The sequence below is a fragment of the Suillus plorans genome, assembly GCF_016647745.1.
Source record: "Suillus plorans strain S12 chromosome Unknown HD556scaffold_2, whole genome shotgun sequence".
NCBI lineage: Eukaryota > Fungi > Basidiomycota > Agaricomycetes > Boletales > Suillaceae > Suillus > Suillus plorans.
In genome coordinates, this window is record NW_024537386.1 from 215,606 (window position 1) to 235,296 (window position 19,691).

Below are 19,691 nucleotides of genomic sequence, written 5' to 3' on the forward strand. Positions count from 1 at the left end.
GGAGCTGACCACGTTCAAGATAAGGCCATCTAGATCACCCCTGCAATCAGAAAGGCTATGCATGTTCCCAACCTGCGATCGGCCCTTTTCAAAAATGTCTATTCGCGTCGACGATAAGCCCTCATAATGACACTCGAATGGACCTTGTGATCGTCACATCATAGCCAAGCACGGCCGCGGCAAGGCACCTTTCAATAGCCACGCCCTCTTGGCTTTCAGCGAAAGAAACGGGGACCAGGTTTCACTTGACACTGTTCCAGTTTGGCATAGGCCTACCTCGAGATCGACTGAGGTGAGCCACTTGTTATCTGGCTCCTGTAAAATGACGATTTCTGCAGGAAGAGGCCGAAATACATCATTCAGTACTTTCAGTGCCTATGTATGTACCTTCTAGACGGAAAGATTAGTCATGACAGGGGTGCCCACCTTGTCACAAGTCCAAGATCAGCTGACGGCTTTCTCACCAGCAAGCTCAGATATTGCACATCGTTGAACTTCGAGTCAAGACGGTCCGGTAGGCAAGACGATAATTATACGCTGGTAGGCTTCTTCTTATCTTTTGTTTCAGCTCTCTCCCACAATGTTTGCTATTCTAGTCTCGTGCGAGCGCAAGTTCTCGCAAAGCTGTTTATCAACCGAGTAACCATTCTGCTACCCCCTTCTCATCATCATGGCTAGACTGCTGAGTGTAGTACTAGGCTTCTTGAGCCAGCCATTCATCTATCCTCCCCAGCTATCGTTCTTAACTGATTCTGCTGGGGCAAACAATGGTCAGATCATCACTTCAGAGCTCTCCAACTCTATCCAGGAAACCCTGGATATTTGGAACATCACTGGACTTTCTGTCGCAATTGTCCCAAAGTACGGCGAACCGGAATTTCGTTCATGGGGAAACATGACAGAAGACGGCGACAAGACAACAGAAGACGTGCGAAATGTTCAAGCTTTTTCCTGTATGAGTTCTGAAACTACATTTTCCAGACGTTATTCCACATGGCGTCTGTGTCCAAGGCTTTCTGCGTGAGCGCTCTTGGAATTTTGATGGATGACTACGAATATGGAAGAAATGTTACGCCGCTTCCCCCTGCTCTGTCGGAGTTCAATTGGCACACCTTGGTACAAGATATCCTTCCGGGAGAATGGCAATTGATGGATGACTGGGCGTCCAAGAAAGCTAATATGAAGGATATCCTCTCTCATGTATCTGGCCTTCCTCGGTAAGCTCGACTCAAATTCTTCGCTCCAGCACAAGATTCTATTGAGCCTGAGCTAGTCATGACTACTCGTATGGACCACACGACACCCCGAAAGATGACGTATCGCGCATGCGCTATCTAAGGCCAGCTTTTGAACTCCGGGAACAGTGGTCGTATAACAACAAGGTAACGCGGTCTTGGCAAAAGTGCTAAACACATCTTTATAATGTCCCGAACAGATGTTCACGACAGTCTCCCACATTATTGAAACCTACTCCGCACAAACATACACCTCTTTTGTAGAGGATCGCATCTTCACGCCACTAGGAATGTCTTCTTCCACGTTCTCACCCGCAAAGGCTGGAAACACCGGCAGATTCACTCAGGGATGGACCAGCACTGGGAGACTCTTGCCCGAGTGTTTCACAGAAGAGATGGTAGCGCTGATGGCTGGTGCAGGCGGTGTGATTTCGAGCGCCGTAGATATGGCAGGTGCTTCTCGCCTTCGTTCGATTTACAACTGAAGACGTTTGTTGTCATCCAGTCTAAATGGGTTGCATTGTGGCTTAACAAGGGTGTGCACAACAATGTCACAGTCATACCGCTGTCTGTGTATGGAAACGCATCGCAGTCATACTCTGTATCCATCAGCGCCTCAGATGATCCTGAGCTCTCCATTGAAGGGTATGGGATGGGTTGGTTCCGATACTCTTACCTGGGCCATGATGTAACAAACGTTCATCCGTTATTGTGCATAATGACTGATGCCGGATTATTAGATCGTATACCATACAGGTTCGCTTCCAGGATTCTCCACGCGAGTCTCATTCCTTCCAAACGACGATGTTGGAGTCGTCGTTTTTGCCAACGGCGGCGATAAAGCAACACCTGTAGTGAATATCTCACACCGTATAATCGACGCAACTTTGAACCTGCGGTCAAAACCATCACCACCGATGTTCGTTATTTTCATTGCCAAATACCTTTCTCTTTACTCACCTATCACCGTTCCAGTAAACCCGACACGCCTGAGGAGAAACCAATCCAAGAAAACGTCGTTGGTTTGGAACTTGCACTCGAAGAGTTCTCGGGAACTTACGCCAGCGCTGGATACCCACCCATCACCTTTTGCAGCCCTTCCGGCAGCTCCCTGTATTGTCAAGACGTGATCTCTGACTTTACTGCGGTAGATGCAGGAAAGTCAAGCGCTCCGCAGTCGCCTCAGCTGTTCGCAGCGTGGCCTCGCGTATGGTCATCCCATATTCGAGGCGTGCATCGGTCTGGAAATACATTCGTGATTCAGTACACCTCGTTGTTCCCGGAAGGATATGGGCGCGACAGTACACCCTTTGAGACAGCGGAAATAGGGACCTCTGAGGCTACGGCTGAGTTCATTGTGGAAGATGGAAAGGTTGTTGGGTTTGGTTTGTTCGGGCTGGTGGGTCAAGTCACGGAGAGGGAGCGAACGCACACGACTGTGAAAGACCGAGCCGAGGTTTGGTTCGATAAGGTGTAGTAATACAAATGATGTTGGTATATAAGTAGCGCGTTGGCTGAAAAATGCCAGCACGGGAACTTCAGGCTCGTTTATACGAGCACTGGAACTATATCTACATACTTATGTCGAGAAATTTAACAAATCGCAACGATTCATACACTCATAGATATGCATGCCAACCTAACACACTTACTTCTTCGCCCTCAACTGCGCCCTCAAATTCCCATTCTCTGTCTGAACCGAATTAAGCTCGTCCAACAGCGCAATCCTCTGTGTCTGCTCCGACATCCTCATCCCATCTACCTCCTCTCTCGCCTTCCTCAAAGCCTCTGTGCACTCCGCAAGTTGAGCTTCAAGTTGCTTGCGTACCTTCTCAGGCGCTGCAGCAGCTTCTTCAGCGAGCGTAAGCGTTTTGGCGCTCAATGAGCTATTAGCCTCCGTGAGCTGTCGACACGTCTCTGCTTGATCCGCAGCGTGCATCTCCATCTCGCGGGCCTCACAGACCGCACGTTCGATAGCGTCTTGTAGGTCACGTATCTCATCCATCCTACCCAAACAAAACCGTTAAAAAAATGCACTCAAATCAAATAAGCAAACAAAGACCCACAATGCATTCTGCTTCGACACCAAAGAAGCATTTTGCCGCTCAAGCGTTAATACCTGCCGCTGATACGTCTCTAGCGCTGTATTACTCTCTTGTGCAAGTTTTTGAGCGCGTTCTGCGTTCTTCTTGAGTAGGTCGTGTGCTTGAGCGAATCGGATCAGTCTTTCGATCAGTGCTCGATCATCTATAACAAGCGCTTGAACGCGCGAGACAAACGCTTCGACGCTGAATGTGCCTTTACTCTGCTTTGGGGATGAACGGCTAGTTGCTGAAGTAGGAGTAGGAGGTTGGGGGCGGGTGTCATAGAGAGTTTTAAGCGCGCGTACGTCCATGTCAGAAAGGGTGGATTTGGATGGTGATGGCAATGGCGATGATCTGCCAGTGTTCGAGACCATGGAAGGGTTTCGGAGGTGTCGTTTGCTGTTGAGTTTCGAGGCGCGAAGTTCGGGCGCGGGGAGGATGTTCCAGATGGGTTGGAGAATGGCAATGATGTCTGCTGCTTCCCCTGTGTACTCGACTGGGGGTTCGGAAGGTGTTGACGAGGTATCGATGAGTTCCTGTATTTAAGATGAGCGCTTTTCATGCTGGGAAATGATAAAATGTTACCTTGACTCGTGACTCAAGGGATTGGACTTCAAGTTGTGCGTTGTCCCTTTCCAGGCGAACGGCGTCCAGATCCTTTGAGAGAGTTTCGTTCTTCTCCATGTGCACTCGCAGCTCATCTCCAAGGCGTGCATGCCTATCACTATGCCCCTGCAGCGCAGCTGACAACGTTTCAAGATGCGACGCGACCGAGGCAAGTAGACCCTGCAAGGACGTATCGGGGGAAATCTGGATACCATGCAGCTGCATGACCGTCCGAAGTGCCTCTGTAGCTTCATCCAACTCTGCTCGTGCTTCACTACCAGCCCTCGCATTATCCAGCTCATCCTGCAACGCACCAAGCTCTGCGAATTTGTTCTCCTCCAACAAAGTTCTCTCCGCCTCCCATTCCTCTCTTGCATCCTCGAGCTCATCCTGGAGACCACCAAGCTCTGCAAGTTTATCTTCCTCCATCACAGCTTTCTCCGCCTCCCATTCCTCTTTGGCATCCTCCCACTCCATCTTCAGCGCTGCGACCTCCTCATCCTTTTTCTGCAGTTCCGCATCGCACTTTGCCTGCATGTCTGAGAGTGCGCGTTCCATTTCAGTTGCTTCGCCGCTCTGCTCCTCTAAGACCTCTAATCGCCTCTCCAACCTCTCCACCTCCTTTTCCCTTGCAGACAACTGAGTCTTGTCCTTTTCCCACTGCGCACGTTCCTCGAGTAATCCTTGACATTTCGCATTCAGCTCCTCCAGACGCGGAAACTCTTGCTCTAGAGCAGCGACAGTTTCCTCAGCAGTCTGAAGTTCCATACCCATCGTCGTCTCAATCTGTTCCTTCTCGAGACGGAGGTGAGATAATTCGCGTGCCATCTCAGCTTGTTTCTGGTTCGCAATGCTGAGGGCTTCAGTTGCAGCGCGGAGCTTGTCTTCGAGCGCGACGACATCATTGACGGATGGTGGGGCTTTGGGTATTTGTGCGTCGGCGTGGCCCGCGAATAGGTGTGCACCGTCGAATCGCGCTTTCGGTGGTGGAGAGGTAGTCGTAACGGGGCTAAAGGCCGAACTCCTATTGGGCGTGTTCAAACCCGACGCATCCCCACTAGGCGTCATCTTTCTCTCCATCTTGGCGACAGAGAAACCAAGCACGCCTGTACGATGTTCCAAAAGTTTTCGTTCGACCTCGTTGGCTCGTTCTGAAACGCGCCATAGTTCCGTCTGCGCAGCGTTGACTCTGCGTTCTGCAGCATCTAGCTGGTCGTCTGTGGCTTTTGAAACTTTTTTGTGCGCAATGTTTACTTTTGAAAGAGATAGAGCTGCATCGCGGATCTTTGTTTCTAGCTTGAGCTTCCTCTGTGCTGCAGCGAGCCGAATCTTAAGAATTTGGTGTTCCTAAAGAAACAATTTATTAAAATTAAATATAAAGGCGCAGATCGAGTGGATGAATGGAAATCGAACCTTTTTGAGTTCTTCGACTTCTTCCCCGCTTAAGATCTCACATTCGCGACTTTCTACGATTGCTTCGCTTGTGAGAAGACTCATAAGGAGGTCGTCTCTTATATTGAGTAACCCTGAGGTGTGTTTCCATCCTGAAGCGGTAGACGTTCTTGGTTGTAGGGGTAAAATTCTTGGAGATGATGGACCTGGGACTGGGGTTGGGGTTGGGACTGGTTTTCGTAAGGGAGAAGTGACTCGGGATGAAGCAGGCGATGCCGAGCGGTCTGAGCCGTTGGCGTCGTTACCGTTCCCAGCGTCAGTGACGGATGCTACTGATGACTGTTTCTTGTTTTTCTTGATGAAAAGTCCCGGAGTTGTCGTAAGAGGAGAACTTTCGGAAGAAGGCAGGGTTGACGGTGCTGGCGATATAGGTGTTACAGGTGTTGCTGGTACAGGTGTTTGTGGTGTTGGTGAACTGGTAGACGAGCTTCCGCCTCCCCAAAGTTTGCGAACGCCATTCATTGTAGTATAATTGGCAGATTGGCCTGCCTGCAGAGAGCAGTGCGCAACTAGCCAGCAAGCCTTGGGAAATCCGGTGTTCGTTCATTAGGTATTGTTCCGGGGCGGTTGTTTATAATTGTTGAATTCAGAAGATCGGGAAAAACATTGACAAACAACCCATCGCATGCCATGATGCAGCTCTCCTGGAAGAGATAATTGACCTCACACGATCTCAGACTATCATTGCTGCATGCCAGATGCAACATGCAGCGGCGACGATAAAACACAACCAATTCAGACCAGTGCTATCACTGGGATTTAGACACGGCATGAACACATTGCCAGATCCAAGAGGAGACTCCTGCGGAGGTGGACGCCTTTGGTACCCTTTCCAAGTGGTGTCAAGGGTGGCCCGTGAACCGATCAACGATATGCAGCCTGGTTGCGCCGGTTCATGAGATTTTGGAAACGGATCCACTAAGTAGTTTCTGAAAATCGATGTATTCGAAAGCAATTCTCTTGTTCATCGTACAAACTAAGTCTACTCCGAATTCATCATTGCTCGGATCTGTCCTTCTCTTGCTGTGCTCACGATTTCAAAAGAGCAGGGAAATGGTTCAGGCTGACTTCGACGGAGTTAGCCCGCAGGTTATTGGATGCATACTAGGTCACTTACATCCCCACGCCGGTGGTGAACTTTGGCTTCACCTCAATCCTGTCTCCGTTTGAGTTTTTGGCATGATCGATGCGCAAGACAGCGAGTATGGCAGCAATTGCAGTCCACATAGTGTACTCTGCAAACCAACGACCTACCAAGGGCATTTGTTATTCTCAGCACTGCCAGATCATTGATCAGCCTACCAGGACAAATACGCCTGCAAGGGTCAGTGAATGATTGAAAATGATAGCAAGTGTGGAATATTCACCTGCCGTAACCAAAGGCAAAATGGTTGATGAAAGGGCTCTTCAGCTTCCCGTCAACAGTTAGATGGCGACTAGGATCGAAGCGCGATGCATCGGGAAATATGTCTTCATTCCGAGACAGTGCCCTGAGCAATTTTCAGCTCAAACCATTGCATGCACTCTACCCTGACATACCACTGATTGACCATTACTGTTGTACCTGATCGAACTACAGATGAGTCAACGGCAACCTTGACTCATACCAATTCGAACCTTTGGGTATAAAATGCCCCTCGTACACATCATCATCTAAAGTTGCATGCGCAAATCCTATGCAAGAGGTAAGTCATGCAAGCACAAAGCTATATTACTGCCGACAAACCTAGGGGGGCGACAGGATACCATCTCATGACCTCGCAGAGAATGGCATCAAGATAGGGCAGGGACGCCCTGTCATTAAGGCACGGCATTTTATCATGCCTCACAGTCTGATCAATTTCTGCACGAGCCCGGGCTTGGACATCAGGATATAGCACCATAGCCAGCAGGAATATATGCAATACGGATGCAGTCTGCAGGACATCAAAGTAAGAATCAGGACTGCTCAAGTGGCGACTCACGGTTTCCATGCCAGCTAAGATGCCGAATTCCCGTCAATAGATGAATTCTGTCCTGGTAAATAAAGACTCTTACCTACGTATCCTGTCAACGCAACATCCTTCATTGTATCTTCGTCAGCGTCATCGTGCGGTTGGCTGAGAAAGTCAGTGATTAATGAGTGTGAGGCAGTGCCATTTGCCTTCACGCAAACAAATCAGGCGAGATTTTCATCCACAACTGTGCGCAAACGTACCATCTGTGCCTTCACTTCGTCAAAGGGCTCATTCAAAAGCTGTTGAGATAATTCTCTATTGCGTCCCATCTGGGAATGTGCTCCACCGAAGCACCAAAACGGTAACTTCTCGACTGCAACCTCATGCTAAACATTCAAAATGATGTCGACGACAGAGGCACTCACGGAAAGGAAAGGCTGTGAACATGGCAGCCTTCTCGGGAGTAACAATCTGTTTTGTAATATCAACGAGTTCTTGCGCGCGGGTAAGATATGAGTCGTGAGCAAGGTCTCCGTATGTCACGGCTACGATTACGCTTCCCGCGTATCTGTCACAAGGATTGATCGTCAACTGGACCATACTTCACAACGACACCAGTAGATTAGATACGAACGCTTCAGTGCGGTGCTGTAGATCATCAGTTACAGTGGCACCTAAAAGATTGATGACTAGTCGATTTGCATGGCGAGAGTATATCTCCTGGTATGACGCCGAGACTTCGGCCTTGAGGACTTGATGGAAGATCTTACGATGTCGTCGTAAAGTCTCACCATACGGAAGCATTGCAGTAGCGAAACCCAGTCCAGCTCTGCATCATCAGTGGATGAAAAAAAATTAAATGAAAACAGGCAATGCATACAATTCGTTGGTGCGAATGACGGGGCGAGTACAGTAATTCGCAGAACGTTTTTCCAGCAACTCTTTCGCGATGGTTTCGGAGTTTATGATGATCAAGTCGATCCCAAGTATGCAACAGTAAATGATGTTTCCTGTGATCATTGATCAGGTATGAAATTGAATACAACAACCATTGGTTTGCTACCAACCATATGTCTTTCCCCACGCAGTATATGTGAGCCAAGGTCGTTTAGTGTCCAATTGTAGCACGTTGCCCAAAAATGGTATCGAACGAGGGCCAGGTGGCAGAGGTAAAGGGTAGACACGTCTGCGAATGAGACCCGAAGCGACACCCAGGGCAATAATGCAAGATATCCCTAGAGCGAGAATATCAGTGGAGAGCATGAGAAGGGATTATAGTCGCACCCAAGACATGTTGGTTGGTCTTCATATAAGGTCGGCAGCTTGCTTTTTCGGGTGCTGCCCGCCAGCAGAAGTGACGCAGCCAGCTGGCAAGCCCTTTGCAGGCATGGCAAAATACCGCCAGTCTGACGAACTTCAAGTCGGAACACGGCTTGCGGACAACCTAGATGGGCACCAGGCGCCATCAGAATCGTGTATTTTAAAAAGTCTTGAGGCGCCTTGCAATGTTGATCCAGCCTTGCCAGTTCCAAGCAGGCTGTTCTTACATGACTCGTACCAGACATATAGCTGCAATGCAATAAATGGAATCAGTGAATTTAACTGCAAGTCGAGCCGAGTCAGACCGTATATGATATAAGCTGGGACCATTTGCCGATTCAGCTTTTCATAGCTGGGGCCGCAGCTGAAACCGGCAATAAGGCGGAGCCGCGGCAACGCTCCGATGACTAAATTTGGCTATCGGCGATCGCGCTGTTGTGCCAATAGCGTACCCAACTCCTGGAGACGTAAAGTCGATGTTTCAGATTCTCACACTGAATGTCGTCTCTAATCACCCGCCCTCACATCTTCACCCCTCCTCGCATCTTCACCGACCTCACACGTTTACCTGCCCTCGTATCTTCACCCCTCCTCGCATTCTCACCCTCACCCGCCCTCGCATCTTCAAGCCTTCCTGCCATTCCTGTATCCCGTCCTCAAAGTACACGAAGATACCCATTTATGCATGGTCGCCGTCGGCATCATCGAGTATATCTCACGTGCACCAGATGGATGGATATGGATATGGGGAAATTGATGAGGAAGAAGAGGGGACTAATGAAGAAGGAGGTGAGCCTGGTCTTGAGGAGGCCAACGATGAGGTGGGACCGGAGGATGGTGAAGATGATGCTGTAGATGAGTATGAGGGGTACACAGAGCTCTAGCAACTGATTGTCTTGTACGACACTGAATTTCAGTGATTTCTTGAATTGTTGCGAGTACTAGGATGGGTAAGCAGCGCTGACTTGGTAGCGAGAGTTGATAAATATGATTTTAGACTCGACCTTGCGGCAGCGACGAATGTAACCCAACAGTAGTCTTTTAATTATCATACAAGTCGCTACCGGTCTTTGCTACCTCCATGCAAGTAACCACCAGTCTTCCCGCATCCATGCAAATCTCCGTGACTTGAGATTACAAGAAATTCACCTGTCTGCTACACTCATACAAGATCACTGCAAGACCATATAATATGATAAACAGACGTGCGTGCTGATATAAGCTTCACAAGACCTCCGCCTCGCAAACCCCCAGACTGATATAGCCCCATTCCCATGTAGATAAAAACGCCTGTATAAATCGTACACACCAAGCCTACCCATCCTCATTCCCACCTCCGAGTCATGTATCAACACCCTTGTATACCACATATACATCTACCTGTTAAAAGGCGCGTCTAATACGCCTGTTTAGGAACGAGCGCACCGTTTCGGGTCTTAGCTCGTCGTCGGCCGAATGTCCTGTTAAACGGTCTCAGAATCATATTTTTCTATTCCTACTCTACCCGCACATAAAAACGAACCCTCGTAGAATTAGGCATCTCAGTCTTCCTCCCGGATACTGAGATGTAAGCACCAGTACCATCGTATAACGTATCATCAGCTAACAAAGACTTAGCATACCTTTTGTCATAGGTACTTTTAGCACGTGGAGTCTTCCTCCCGGATACTGAGATCATACCTTTTGTCATAGTTGTCCTTCTCCCCGCGTGTCCGCATCCTCGAAGTCAACACTACCCTCACTCGCCTATATGGTTTCATCACGCTCACCCTGGCGCACGCCAAACAAGTACCCGGTTGCACCTTTCGTCCCCAAGGTCCACCCAGTCACCACTACATGTTTGCACCATGTAATCCTGTACCTGCCCGCCACCGGCGGCCGAGTACGTGTCAAAATTTGAATATGATAGCCCAACATAGATTGAAATGTCCTACATGAGCACTACCGTGAATCTGCAAAGGACAAAAATTGGAATAAAAAAAAAAACTTCACAAGACCATATATGATCATGTACGCTAGTAACGCTACGTGTTGTTTTGTTGATGAGTACTATCGACGGAACGCGCCATTTGTCGACGCTCATATACGGACATCCAGCTGTTCAGATTCCATCGATTTCCGTCATTCCCCATGCGAGGGCATCTGTCCGATTCTTACTGGGAGCCTCAGGCTCGAGCTCCGGCCCTTTCTGCCAGTGCAACCTGTCGCCTTAGACCGCAACTGGTCACGGATTATCGATTACTGACCGGATGGAACCGACAAAGAACATCCTCCACAATCGCAATAGTTGGCAACTTGGAGGTGACGTCGAAAACTTATCAATTTACTGATCGGCGGCGGTGGAATGCAGGTAAGGCCAAATTTCTGTCCTCACATTGTATAAAAGGGACGGTATGTGACATGCCATCTATTCTCAGCCCCCTACAACTCATAAGCTCTATTACTGATCATCAGAAATAAGAGGTCATGGATGCTCGCACAAAGACGATTTACCTCCCGGATACCATGACCAACTGGCCATGGCCTCGCGCACTGGTTAACCCTCATTACGAGGCTGTGAAAATCGAAGCTGGTTTTTGGTTTCGTAGTTTCGAAACTTTGGGTCCAGGGTTATTGAAAGCGTTCGACAAGTATGATTTAGGTTGGAGCTATCCACGATGTTACCTCTGAAGATCGTTGACGTGTATCGTTTTATAGCTTACGCGGTAGCACTGGCTCATCCCACTGTATCAGGAGGTTAGTATCCAACCCCTGACGCACACTACTGAGCCTTGACTTTATTCTTGCCGAGTAGAACATCTTCGAGTCGGTTGCGAAGTACTGGATGTGCAACTCGTTGTAGATGAGGTCACCGATAGAAGCACTGCAGCAGGTGCCGAAAGGATAGTAGACATCGTCATCGATGCCTTACACAATCCTTACAAGATACGACCAGAAGGTGAATACATCGTTGGAGAAATGATGCGACAGTGAGTACCCTCTGCCGGTGCTTGTTTGAGCATGATTCTGAATTTTGTGTAGATGTTCGGCTCGTGCGATGCAGACCATAAGCACGACTTGTTACCCCCGCTTTATTGATAGCTTTACGACATACCTTCGTGCAGTAGCTGTCGAGGCTATTGACCGCGAACAAAGACATTGTCTCGGTATCGATGAACATTTCAAGTACCGACGGGAGACAGGTGGCATGTTACCTTGGTTCGCACTATGTGGAATGGAGATGAATCTCCCTGATGAAGTGTATCACCATCCCGCCATCGTGGATATGCTTGAATGTGCTGCAGATTTGATTACAGTCGACAATGTAAAGTCGTACTAAAGACCTGGTTTCGAGTATGCTGACGATTTTAATAGGATATGGTCTCGTACAATAAAGAACAAGCGGACGGGACCGACTATAATTCGTTGATAACCGTTGTCATGGTAGAGTTTGGCCTCGACATAGGTAGTGCGATGGGTTGGGCAGCCGCCTATCACACCAAACTTGAGACAAGGTTTATCAACGGTCTTGCGAACATCCCTTCATGGGGCCCTTCCACCGACATCCTAGTCAAGGAATACCTTGATGGAGTAGGAAACTGGGTACGAGCAAATTATTGCTGGAGTTTCGATGATCAAAGGTCCTAAGAAGTTCCCATTGATATATTGAATTGTCATTTACGATGAATTATTTTTCAGGTATTTTGGCACAATGGCTGCGGAGATACAGGAAAGTAGGCTCGTCCCATTATGGCCAAAGGTCCACAGCGAAGCCAGCATCCTGGGTGGCGAAGGACCATGCTGATTGCCGCTGCGGTCAGTAGCAGGTTTTTTGTATTTGTTTCAATCCATTTCCCCTGGATAATCTGTTAGCTGCCATTCGTCTACATGTTCCTATGTTGTCTCATGGTATTGCCTCTCCGAATCCTACGCATTTGAAGGAACTGGCTGATGGGGAATGGAAATTGACGCTCTACAGGAACTTCCGTCATGACCGTGAGCCTGTGAATGAAAAGGAAAGCTTAACGACGAATAGACGAGATGCACAGGTAGCACTACCGTGCAGGAGCGCGTTACGATATATGCAAGGAAAACTGCTGTGTTCGCATGCAAGACTCCCTCGCTCTTTATCTCTGCAAGCTCATTAGCACTGCCAGCGGTAAGACATTAAGAAACCACGACGCCTTCAACAACCGCGATATATCAGGATTCGTAGATGCATCCAAAAGTGTGAATAGAGCGTCTTCATCTAAGGTTGACGGGTCAAATATCGTCTCGGGTTCGAGCGCTGGCTACAAGTGTGAAAACAAGTACTGTGCACCTAAGAATTGACCTACGATCAAAGCTTGTACAAACTCAGGAGTCTGTGAAGCAGAGCAAGAATGCCTGCATTGAGATATGACTGTGCATCGTCCTACGAAATGAGTTAATGGGTTCGGGTGGGGATTTATTTCGCAAGACGTACCCTGGGACCGACGGCCTCTGAGACCTTTTTTGCAAAACGATGCGATTGCTCTGATGAAATGTCATCCACCACAGGATGGCTCAAAGATCGGAATGCAGTATCTCAATCGATATCCATTTCTTCCTCGTTCAGGTCGGAGTAAAGATGCTGAAATTCCGGGAGGTTCTAATCATCATCAGGTTGCTTGAGGCAGAACATAAGGCGGATGACGAGGGAAAGGGAGGGCGCATTGGGAATGAGTGCCAGCAAATTCCTCGCAAGAGCAGTTGGTTCGTTACTCTTTGCAGCGTCTAAGGCAGGCACGAGGAAAACAGAGGGATGGGTGGGTAAGGGAGAATCAGCAGTTGGCTTGGGTGGGCTATCTGAAACATCATCGCTTTATATTGCCATGATACTATTTCAAAGTCTCCACGTACAATCGTTGAACGAGTCGCGAACTGAGAGTTTAGTTGGAAAAGACAAGATATAAATGGCATTCAAAGTACCTCAGAGCCCATGTTCACTGCATATTCCACTACACCGCCTGCGTATGGGATGACGGTTGGCATGAGTGCATTAGGTGCCTTGAGCTTTTGCTTCGCGTCCACCAGTGAGCTCACGTGGTAGGCATTGAAATATACATCAAGAAAGGGCGCTTCTGGTCCTGTGCGGCCGACTATATGGTTATCTCTATATTATGCAGCATGATCAAAAATAGTTGCACTTACGCGATGGTGTCTGGACACTGACCAAAGGGCTGCACGTCTGTGGGAAATATCTTGATCGAATGCACTCTGCTTGGTGACGAGAATCTGATAGCAGAGAGCATTGACGGGCCTGCAGGACTGAGCGTGCACCATTCCAGTAGCATTATTAAGTTAAACCGATGCTCACGTTAATGCTTGTTTGGATTAGAGGCTCTTGCCAAACAAACTTCTACTGAGTCATCACCGATAACAATTAGACGATTCCCTACCATGACAGTGGATATGATGTTTCGATCCCGAACTTGTGCTACGCCTTTGCGACTAAGTAGTAAGTACTCCAAATATAAACAAAGTTGGTGAGTGGTGTATTCTGGCCTATCAATATTAAAATCAACGGTTTGCCTCATAGACGGGTATCAAGAAGTAGAACGTGCTGCTCAGGCAGCCCGTGCAGAGGCTGAATGGCTCGTGCGCAATGCGGAAGAAGAATGACGGCGCTTTGAGGCAGAGCATCCGGGAGCTAGGAGAACGCAGGCTGCCCTCGAAGAGGCCGAACAACAGCGCCGCGAGAGAGCGCAAGCCGAGGACGCAGCATGTGCCGCCCGTAAGGCTGCAGAAGCATGGGCTTGCGAAGAAAGACAGCGTGCCGAACGACTGGCACGAATGGCTGAGGAAGAGTGGTGCAGACAACGATATAGGGACGGCTTTGCCTCTAGCAATGGACGCACCCTGCATCAAGCACTTCAGCGGTTCTGACTCCGTACGCCTCGTCTTCGATTATTTTCCTTTTCCGCACATGCTCTTAATGTTTCACCTTTGTTCATATTCCTTGTATGTCAACCTTTCCCTTAACTGCTTCGTCTGATTGTTATCTCACTTCTCCCTTGCATTCATACCTAGACTTTTCCCTTTCATGTTTCACCACTCGCGCTCGCTTAGATCTCTCACATATGAAGACCGCATGCGTATCTCGTATCTTCAGTGAATCAGCTCCCTTCAGTACTCAACGTTTATGTAAGTCCGTCCGAAGCCTCTCGCACTACTCGAAGTCAGCTACACGTTCAGTTCTCAGGAGGGTCTGTGACCTTTGAAGTGGTTTGTGTCTTAACGGGGACATCATAGAGACAGTCAGGAGTATCGAAGACTCGGAGCTCACATGAGTGGGCGGGAAATATCGATCATGCACAAGGGTGGCGGCAGGCGCAAGGTGTGGGAGGTGATATATCTGATAGACTAGAACAACAAGTCAGTCTACATCAGTATCATGATCATTTGGTATCTAAAATCTAATACTTTCATTTGTGACATTTTTCTGTGGTACAATTATTCTCAACCGCAGTAGTACGTATTCACACTGACACCCGATACAAGCAATCATACTTCCTTAAGGGTACGAGTTATATCATGCATCATGTCTATGGAATATCTGACGAAAACCCTTGGAATTACTGCATTCAGACAACATGAATTATGATTTGAATTAATTCATACTTGAAATTCAATGTATTTGTAGATCTCTTTGTAGTGTAGCTCAAGAAGACAAAATTTGAGTATTCGATACGACAAGACCGTGCTATATCATCACACCGCCGGATCGCGAGTTATTTCACCACCATTGAGCAGCGTTTAATCTCCATCCAGAGCCAGCCGCCAAAGCCATTTGCCGGACGTTCTCAATCATTTAGTGACTCACCGTTGCTAAGAGCTGTTAAGACGGGCAACGTTGCAGCCTCAACGAGCTTGGGAACGGGAGCAACCATCGGACCAGTCCAGGCTGACACGCGCAAGCATCGCCGAAGATCACAGTCAACCTTATACTCGGAGGTCCGAAATATCTATCGGTGCAACACCAGGGACTGTAATACGAGTGACACAGCCTGCCTGCGAGTGGAATAAGGGCTGTTGGAAATACTGACTCGTGTAGATCGCGGTGATGGATCGCGCGGACGCCGGAATAAGGGATTAGACGCTCTGATGGGCCTATATATAATTGTACTCTTGCGCTCTTTCGGAAGTGGTTGTTCTGTGCTGGTTTATGGAATACTTGGGAAGACCTCAAGAAGAATGCGGAGATGAAAGATTAAAACAACATCACTTCCCTGCTCCGCATGACCTTGTTTTGTTGTCCATCATGTAGTGTCGGTCCGAGTTACTGCCTTGAACCGCTCAGTACATGATTTTGCTCGCTCATATAAAATTGTTCGGTGAAAACCCTACAGGAGTGAAGGAGTGAGTGTATACGATGCACGTACATCCATCGTGGATCCTGTCTACCAGAATGGATTTCGTGTGGATTTAATTTAAGGCAAGGCCAAGACCAAGTCCTTCAATTTTTCGAAGTTGGGTGTGCCGTGTCCAGTGACTACAGATATGATCAGCATGTAGACACGTCATAACTCTGTTTGCCTTCATGAACTCACCAGGATCCCATCCAACAGTGGCCTGCATACAGGTATCACATCAGCAATGTGACCTGAAGGCGTGCAGACATGACCTACATTGAAGCCCGAAGTTCCACATCCCGGGTTGTTCCCTTGGGTGATATCATTTAATGCAGTGTAGCCAGTGGAATATAACAATGGATTCAAAAAACCAAGAGGAGTCTTTCCAGCATTGATGCGTGCGTCGTTCAGCATGGATACAAATGCGGCAAAGGTGGGCGAAGAACAGGATGTACCACCGATTGGACTCTCCTGACCTTTATAAATGACAGAGAAGTTTTCTGCTTGTGCTGCCACGTCTGGATATGCCTAGAAAAACGGTTTCCATAAGATTTACGCAAGTTGAAGAGTCAACATACACGTCCGGTCCTAGAGATGATGAGTCAATTGTGCATTGTGCGTTCGCCAGCTTGTGGTGACTTACGAGTTATAGAGACCTTTGAACGTGCCGGGAGCGAGCATCGCTAAGTATTCAGAGACAGCAGCCTCCTGGTACGCAGGACGAGCAAACTTATACATTGTAATGTATGGGTCAGAAGGTTTTTATGTGGGGCAGAGATTACTTACATAGTTGCTGAATCCACCACCAGAAAAAGACACGGCAGTCTCTGGGATGTTGACAGTACCACCAACAGCAGTCACGCTGTGGTCCAAATTGGTTGCTGTACTCCTTGATTAGAAATACCACTCACTATGGGCAGGAAGCGGGGAATGCCGGTAGGAATTTTGTAACATTGTGCCCATCATTGGATTTACATAACTGAGTGGCAGGGTCGGCACCGCCAGCACCGACACCACCATCACCAGAGGAGAACAACAAAGAAACACCGCGAGCACCGAGAGACGCCATACCAGCGCAAACACGGCTCGCATAGGCGTACGGGACAGTTTGTTCATTATCACCGTAACTGGTAGAGATTGTCTGAGGAATATCATTCTGTGAAAGTAAGTGTTCAAGCCACTGAAGATCATAGTCATTAATACATTCAACCGCAATCGTGATGGTTTGAACGTACGTATGTGTATGGCTCATTTTGATTCTTCGGGTACACCAAGTCAGGGATGTAAGGAGGCCTTCCACCAGTCGTGTAGAACGTTCCGGGAGTGGGCCATACGAGTCCGAAACCAAACTGAGTGTCAAGGTTGGCTTCCCCACCTGCCTCCTTATAACTCTGATTGTTCTTTCCGCCTGTGAAGCAAATGAACAAGATGACTATCGACGAAGTCCGGACTGCAACCCACCATGGATAGAAACCAAAGTATAATTCGAACCGTAAGCAGAAGGATTTTGGGCCAGGTAGAATTGCTGAAGGTCCTTATTATTGGCATACTGTTCAAGATAACCAGTGATACCCAGCTTGTTGCCGTTTGTGGCGGTTGTTTTATAGTTCTCTGCATTATACAACTGTCTCAAGCAAGAAAGGGTGATCGTAGAGTTGCAGCTCGCGTCGACGGGATTGCCTGCAGGCCCCGTGATCGTTTTGCCCGGCGGGCATGGCGTCGCAGGCTGTGCCTGGTTAGTCCAGTGCAGTGTGCTCTTGAATGCCTTGAAACGAGCGAACATGGTCGTAGGCTGAATAAGATCAACATGATGGTGCAAGATGTCAGGGAGACTGTAGCTCGTAGTCCTGACGATGTTCTCTCCGGTCTCAGCGTGTTTATAAACATGGTAGGTCTAGAAATAAACTGTCAATGCATTGTAATCTCCAAAGGTGGCATTGCCTCGCTCACAGTATCCAGCATCTCTTCTGCGAGACCGACCGGGACACGAATAGTAACCCAATCGCGTGCGGATGAATGGATAACTTCTTCTTCTGCCAGACCGTGTAAGGTAAGCCATTCGCTGACGACGGCCAGAGTCTCAGGGTGGGGGGCCATGAGTGTCTCAGTCTCCTGCTTCGACAAGTACGCCCCGTAACGTGCGTGGCTAGGATCGCTTATCTCCCAGAGGTGCTGCTCAAGTTCCGGGAACCTGGGCTGAGAAAGAGCGATCTTGAGCTCGAGCATGTCGTGCTTTGGTGCGGGAGCATGCTTGTACCACCCGGGGGGTGGACCGTGGATACTCTCTTTCACCTTTTGCTGGCAGCCCTTGAAGGGTACAGTGCTAGCGAGAGCAGCGGCGAAGGGAAACACAAGCAGAGTGACGAACTTCATCGTCAGTGCACAACACAAACTGGGTTGGTACTCACGATGATTTCTCGAGTACTTACATATAGTGAGATCAACATTAACCAAGACAATGGAATACGTATTCGATGGTTTTATTGACGTGGCCGGCTGAGCGCTGACGTTCTTCGGTCACTAAGCTGGCAAATGATAAGGCTTCGTTATACGTGTCGATAGACCTGAAACATTATGTTTGGCCCATTAATTTGCTTCTACCGTGACAAGCCCGATTGCTCAGGCTAATCTCGGAGAAATACACTTGCCTGTCATGTGTATGAAGTAAATCATACGGTTGGGGTGGAGTAAACCATGTGGTTAAAGTTGCCATGATCCTCCGCCAGCACACAAGAGATTCCTAGTATATTCACTGCATCACAACAAAGAACTCAAGGTGTTGTTGAGGAGTGCTCTTCGCGTGTGAAACAGCCATAACCCTGTATCACTTGACGTGATTGACATTGTATGAGCACTGCGTGTGCTGATCGTGGGCCCGACGTTGTCCACACGAGAGGTACTAGTAAGACTTAGATATATCCATTGAATGCATTCCTCATTCATATACACGTAAACGATCACATGACTTTTCGTGAACTACCTTATGTAATTAAGAGAGTTTTCCCGTCACGATTGTTCGCATGTGCACAGTTTGTGCGTGCACTTTCTACTTATTGCACGAGAAAAATAAGTAAGGTAAGGGACCAGATGTTTTACTGATGTACAGTGACAGTGGCACCGAAAGCTCAGCGTCGCCAAAATCATCATGGGTCGCAAAAGGCCTCATGTTGTACGCACTCGAATTGAATACTGCCCCAAACAATTTACTACATTGTTGGTGTGCCTCCATAGAAGCCTTGGTTACGCTTGGTATCTTTTTCCATGCCTGAAGTCACATACCGATATCGAGTATGAGTAACCACCTGTAACCACTAGAGCTCGCTTCATGGTACCATTGTGTGTCCCGTCATCGGTCACGGTAGTCCAAGACCAGCGATACGGGTGAAATAGCCATGAGCTGATCCCCAGAGTCATTTGCCTCAGCGAGGAGTGTAACTGTGATGGTTTCCAAGAGGTTCGTTGTGGATTCTTCTCTCTTGCTGCCAAGTTATCGTGCACCATGATATCCTGGGTGTTCCGAATTCACAAGCACAGTGTCTCATGCATCATGTTTTACTCTCCGCGACAGAACGCCACACAAACCTTACTTGACAGTTTATCACAGTTCATTTCATCCTGCATGCTCAAAAAAATGAACTGACGACATAAACCGTTGCTGAGTAGCATGTTGCTTACGAATATGATGGATAGAAATAATTGAAATGA

The 19,691-nt window shown here is 48.2% G+C and overlaps 8 protein-coding genes across 8 annotated transcripts; 4 read left to right on the forward strand and 4 right to left on the reverse strand.

The window, feature by feature from the left end:
* Positions 1-670: 670 nt before the first annotated feature.
* HD556DRAFT_1468375 (beta-lactamase/transpeptidase-like protein) lies at positions 671-3,189 on the forward strand (the record flags this gene model as incomplete). The annotated part of the gene is made up of 7 exons (XM_041308404.1): positions 671-928; positions 982-1,217; positions 1,274-1,382; positions 1,436-1,675; positions 1,741-1,923; positions 1,976-2,154; positions 2,211-3,189. 7 exons carry the CDS (start codon positions 671-673, stop codon positions 2,710-2,712), a joined length of 1,707 nt encoding a protein of 568 aa, XP_041166807.1. The 3' UTR covers positions 2,713-3,189.
* HD556DRAFT_1321329 (Up-regulated during septation-domain-containing protein) lies at positions 2,583-5,968 on the reverse strand. Its single transcript, XM_041301339.1, has 4 exons — positions 5,339-5,968; positions 3,905-5,272; positions 3,302-3,855; positions 2,583-3,241 (listed from the first exon to the last, which is right to left on the reverse strand). The coding sequence occupies exons 1-4, from the start codon at positions 5,837-5,839 to the stop codon at positions 2,884-2,886; spliced, it is 2,781 nt and encodes a 926-aa protein (XP_041166808.1). The 5' UTR covers positions 5,840-5,968; the 3' UTR covers positions 2,583-2,883.
* Positions 5,969-6,041: 73 nt separating this feature from the next.
* HD556DRAFT_1468387 (cytochrome P450) lies at positions 6,042-8,577 on the reverse strand (the record flags this gene model as incomplete). The annotated part of the gene is made up of 14 exons (XM_041308405.1): positions 6,042-6,444; positions 6,495-6,627; positions 6,680-6,693; positions 6,745-6,867; positions 6,917-6,941; positions 6,995-7,051; positions 7,104-7,293; positions 7,342-7,355; positions 7,415-7,520; positions 7,575-7,687; positions 7,740-7,882; positions 7,949-8,143; positions 8,195-8,324; positions 8,382-8,577. The coding sequence occupies 14 exons, from the start codon at positions 8,575-8,577 to the stop codon at positions 6,360-6,362; spliced, it is 1,524 nt and encodes a 507-aa protein (XP_041166809.1). The 3' UTR covers positions 6,042-6,359.
* Positions 8,578-9,132: 555 nt separating this feature from the next.
* HD556DRAFT_1436313 (uncharacterized protein) lies at positions 9,133-9,518 on the forward strand (the record flags this gene model as incomplete). The annotated part of the gene is made up of 2 exons (XM_041305548.1): positions 9,133-9,279; positions 9,363-9,518. The coding sequence occupies 2 exons, from the start codon at positions 9,133-9,135 to the stop codon at positions 9,516-9,518; spliced, it is 303 nt and encodes a 100-aa protein (XP_041166810.1).
* A 1,582-nt stretch (positions 9,519-11,100) lies between these two features.
* On the forward strand, positions 11,101-12,418 carry HD556DRAFT_1428502 (terpenoid synthase; the record flags this gene model as incomplete). The annotated part of the gene is made up of 5 exons (XM_041304717.1): positions 11,101-11,275; positions 11,429-11,603; positions 11,656-11,938; positions 11,989-12,254; positions 12,313-12,418. The coding sequence occupies 5 exons, from the start codon at positions 11,101-11,103 to the stop codon at positions 12,416-12,418; spliced, it is 1,005 nt and encodes a 334-aa protein (XP_041166811.1).
* An 825-nt stretch (positions 12,419-13,243) lies between these two features.
* On the reverse strand, positions 13,244-13,928 carry HD556DRAFT_1436315 (uncharacterized protein; the record flags this gene model as incomplete). Its single annotated transcript, XM_041305549.1, has 4 exons — positions 13,244-13,426; positions 13,495-13,515; positions 13,564-13,747; positions 13,786-13,928. 4 exons carry the CDS (start codon positions 13,926-13,928, stop codon positions 13,244-13,246), a joined length of 531 nt encoding a protein of 176 aa, XP_041166812.1.
* Positions 13,929-14,239: 311 nt separating this feature from the next.
* HD556DRAFT_1302845 (uncharacterized protein) lies at positions 14,240-15,660 on the forward strand (the record flags this gene model as incomplete). Its single annotated transcript, XM_041299553.1, has 4 exons — positions 14,240-14,524; positions 14,755-14,778; positions 14,887-15,009; positions 15,295-15,660. 4 exons carry the CDS (start codon positions 14,240-14,242, stop codon positions 15,658-15,660), a joined length of 798 nt encoding a protein of 265 aa, XP_041166813.1.
* HD556DRAFT_1321383 (peptidase S8/S53 domain-containing protein) lies at positions 15,622-18,868 on the reverse strand. The gene is made up of 10 exons (XM_041301340.1): positions 18,734-18,868; positions 18,416-18,585; positions 17,937-18,353; positions 17,448-17,880; positions 17,222-17,394; positions 16,898-17,166; positions 16,773-16,848; positions 16,643-16,715; positions 16,263-16,504; positions 15,622-16,206 (listed from the first exon to the last, which is right to left on the reverse strand). The coding sequence occupies exons 2-10, from the start codon at positions 18,431-18,433 to the stop codon at positions 16,060-16,062; spliced, it is 1,848 nt and encodes a 615-aa protein (XP_041166814.1). The 5' UTR covers positions 18,434-18,585; positions 18,734-18,868; the 3' UTR covers positions 15,622-16,059.
* Between the last annotated feature and the right edge of the window lie 823 nt (positions 18,869-19,691).

What these genes read in the sequence shown, in the direction of transcription:
- HD556DRAFT_1321329 (XM_041301339.1), bottom strand. Translation starts at nt 5,839, where the DNA reads ATGAATGGCGTTCGCAAACTTTGGGGAGGCGGAAGCTCGTCTACCAGT. An exon ending in AAGTCGAAGAACTCAAAAAG is followed by an intron (nt 5,273 to 5,338) that starts GTTCGATTTCCA and finishes TTGTTTCTTTAG; the next exon opens with GAACACCAAATTCTTAAGAT. An exon ending in CCCTTGAGTCACGAGTCAAG is followed by an intron (nt 3,856 to 3,904) that starts GTAACATTTTAT and finishes TCTTAAATACAG; the next exon opens with GAACTCATCGATACCTCGTC.
- HD556DRAFT_1321383 (XM_041301340.1), bottom strand. An exon ending in TACTTTGGTTTCTATCCATG is followed by an intron (nt 17,395 to 17,447) that starts GTGGGTTGCAGT and finishes TTTGCTTCACAG; the next exon opens with GCGGAAAGAACAATCAGAGT. An exon ending in GTGGTGGATTCAGCAACTAT is followed by an intron (nt 16,716 to 16,772) that starts GTAAGTAATCTC and finishes ACAATGTATAAG; the next exon opens with TTTGCTCGTCCTGCGTACCA.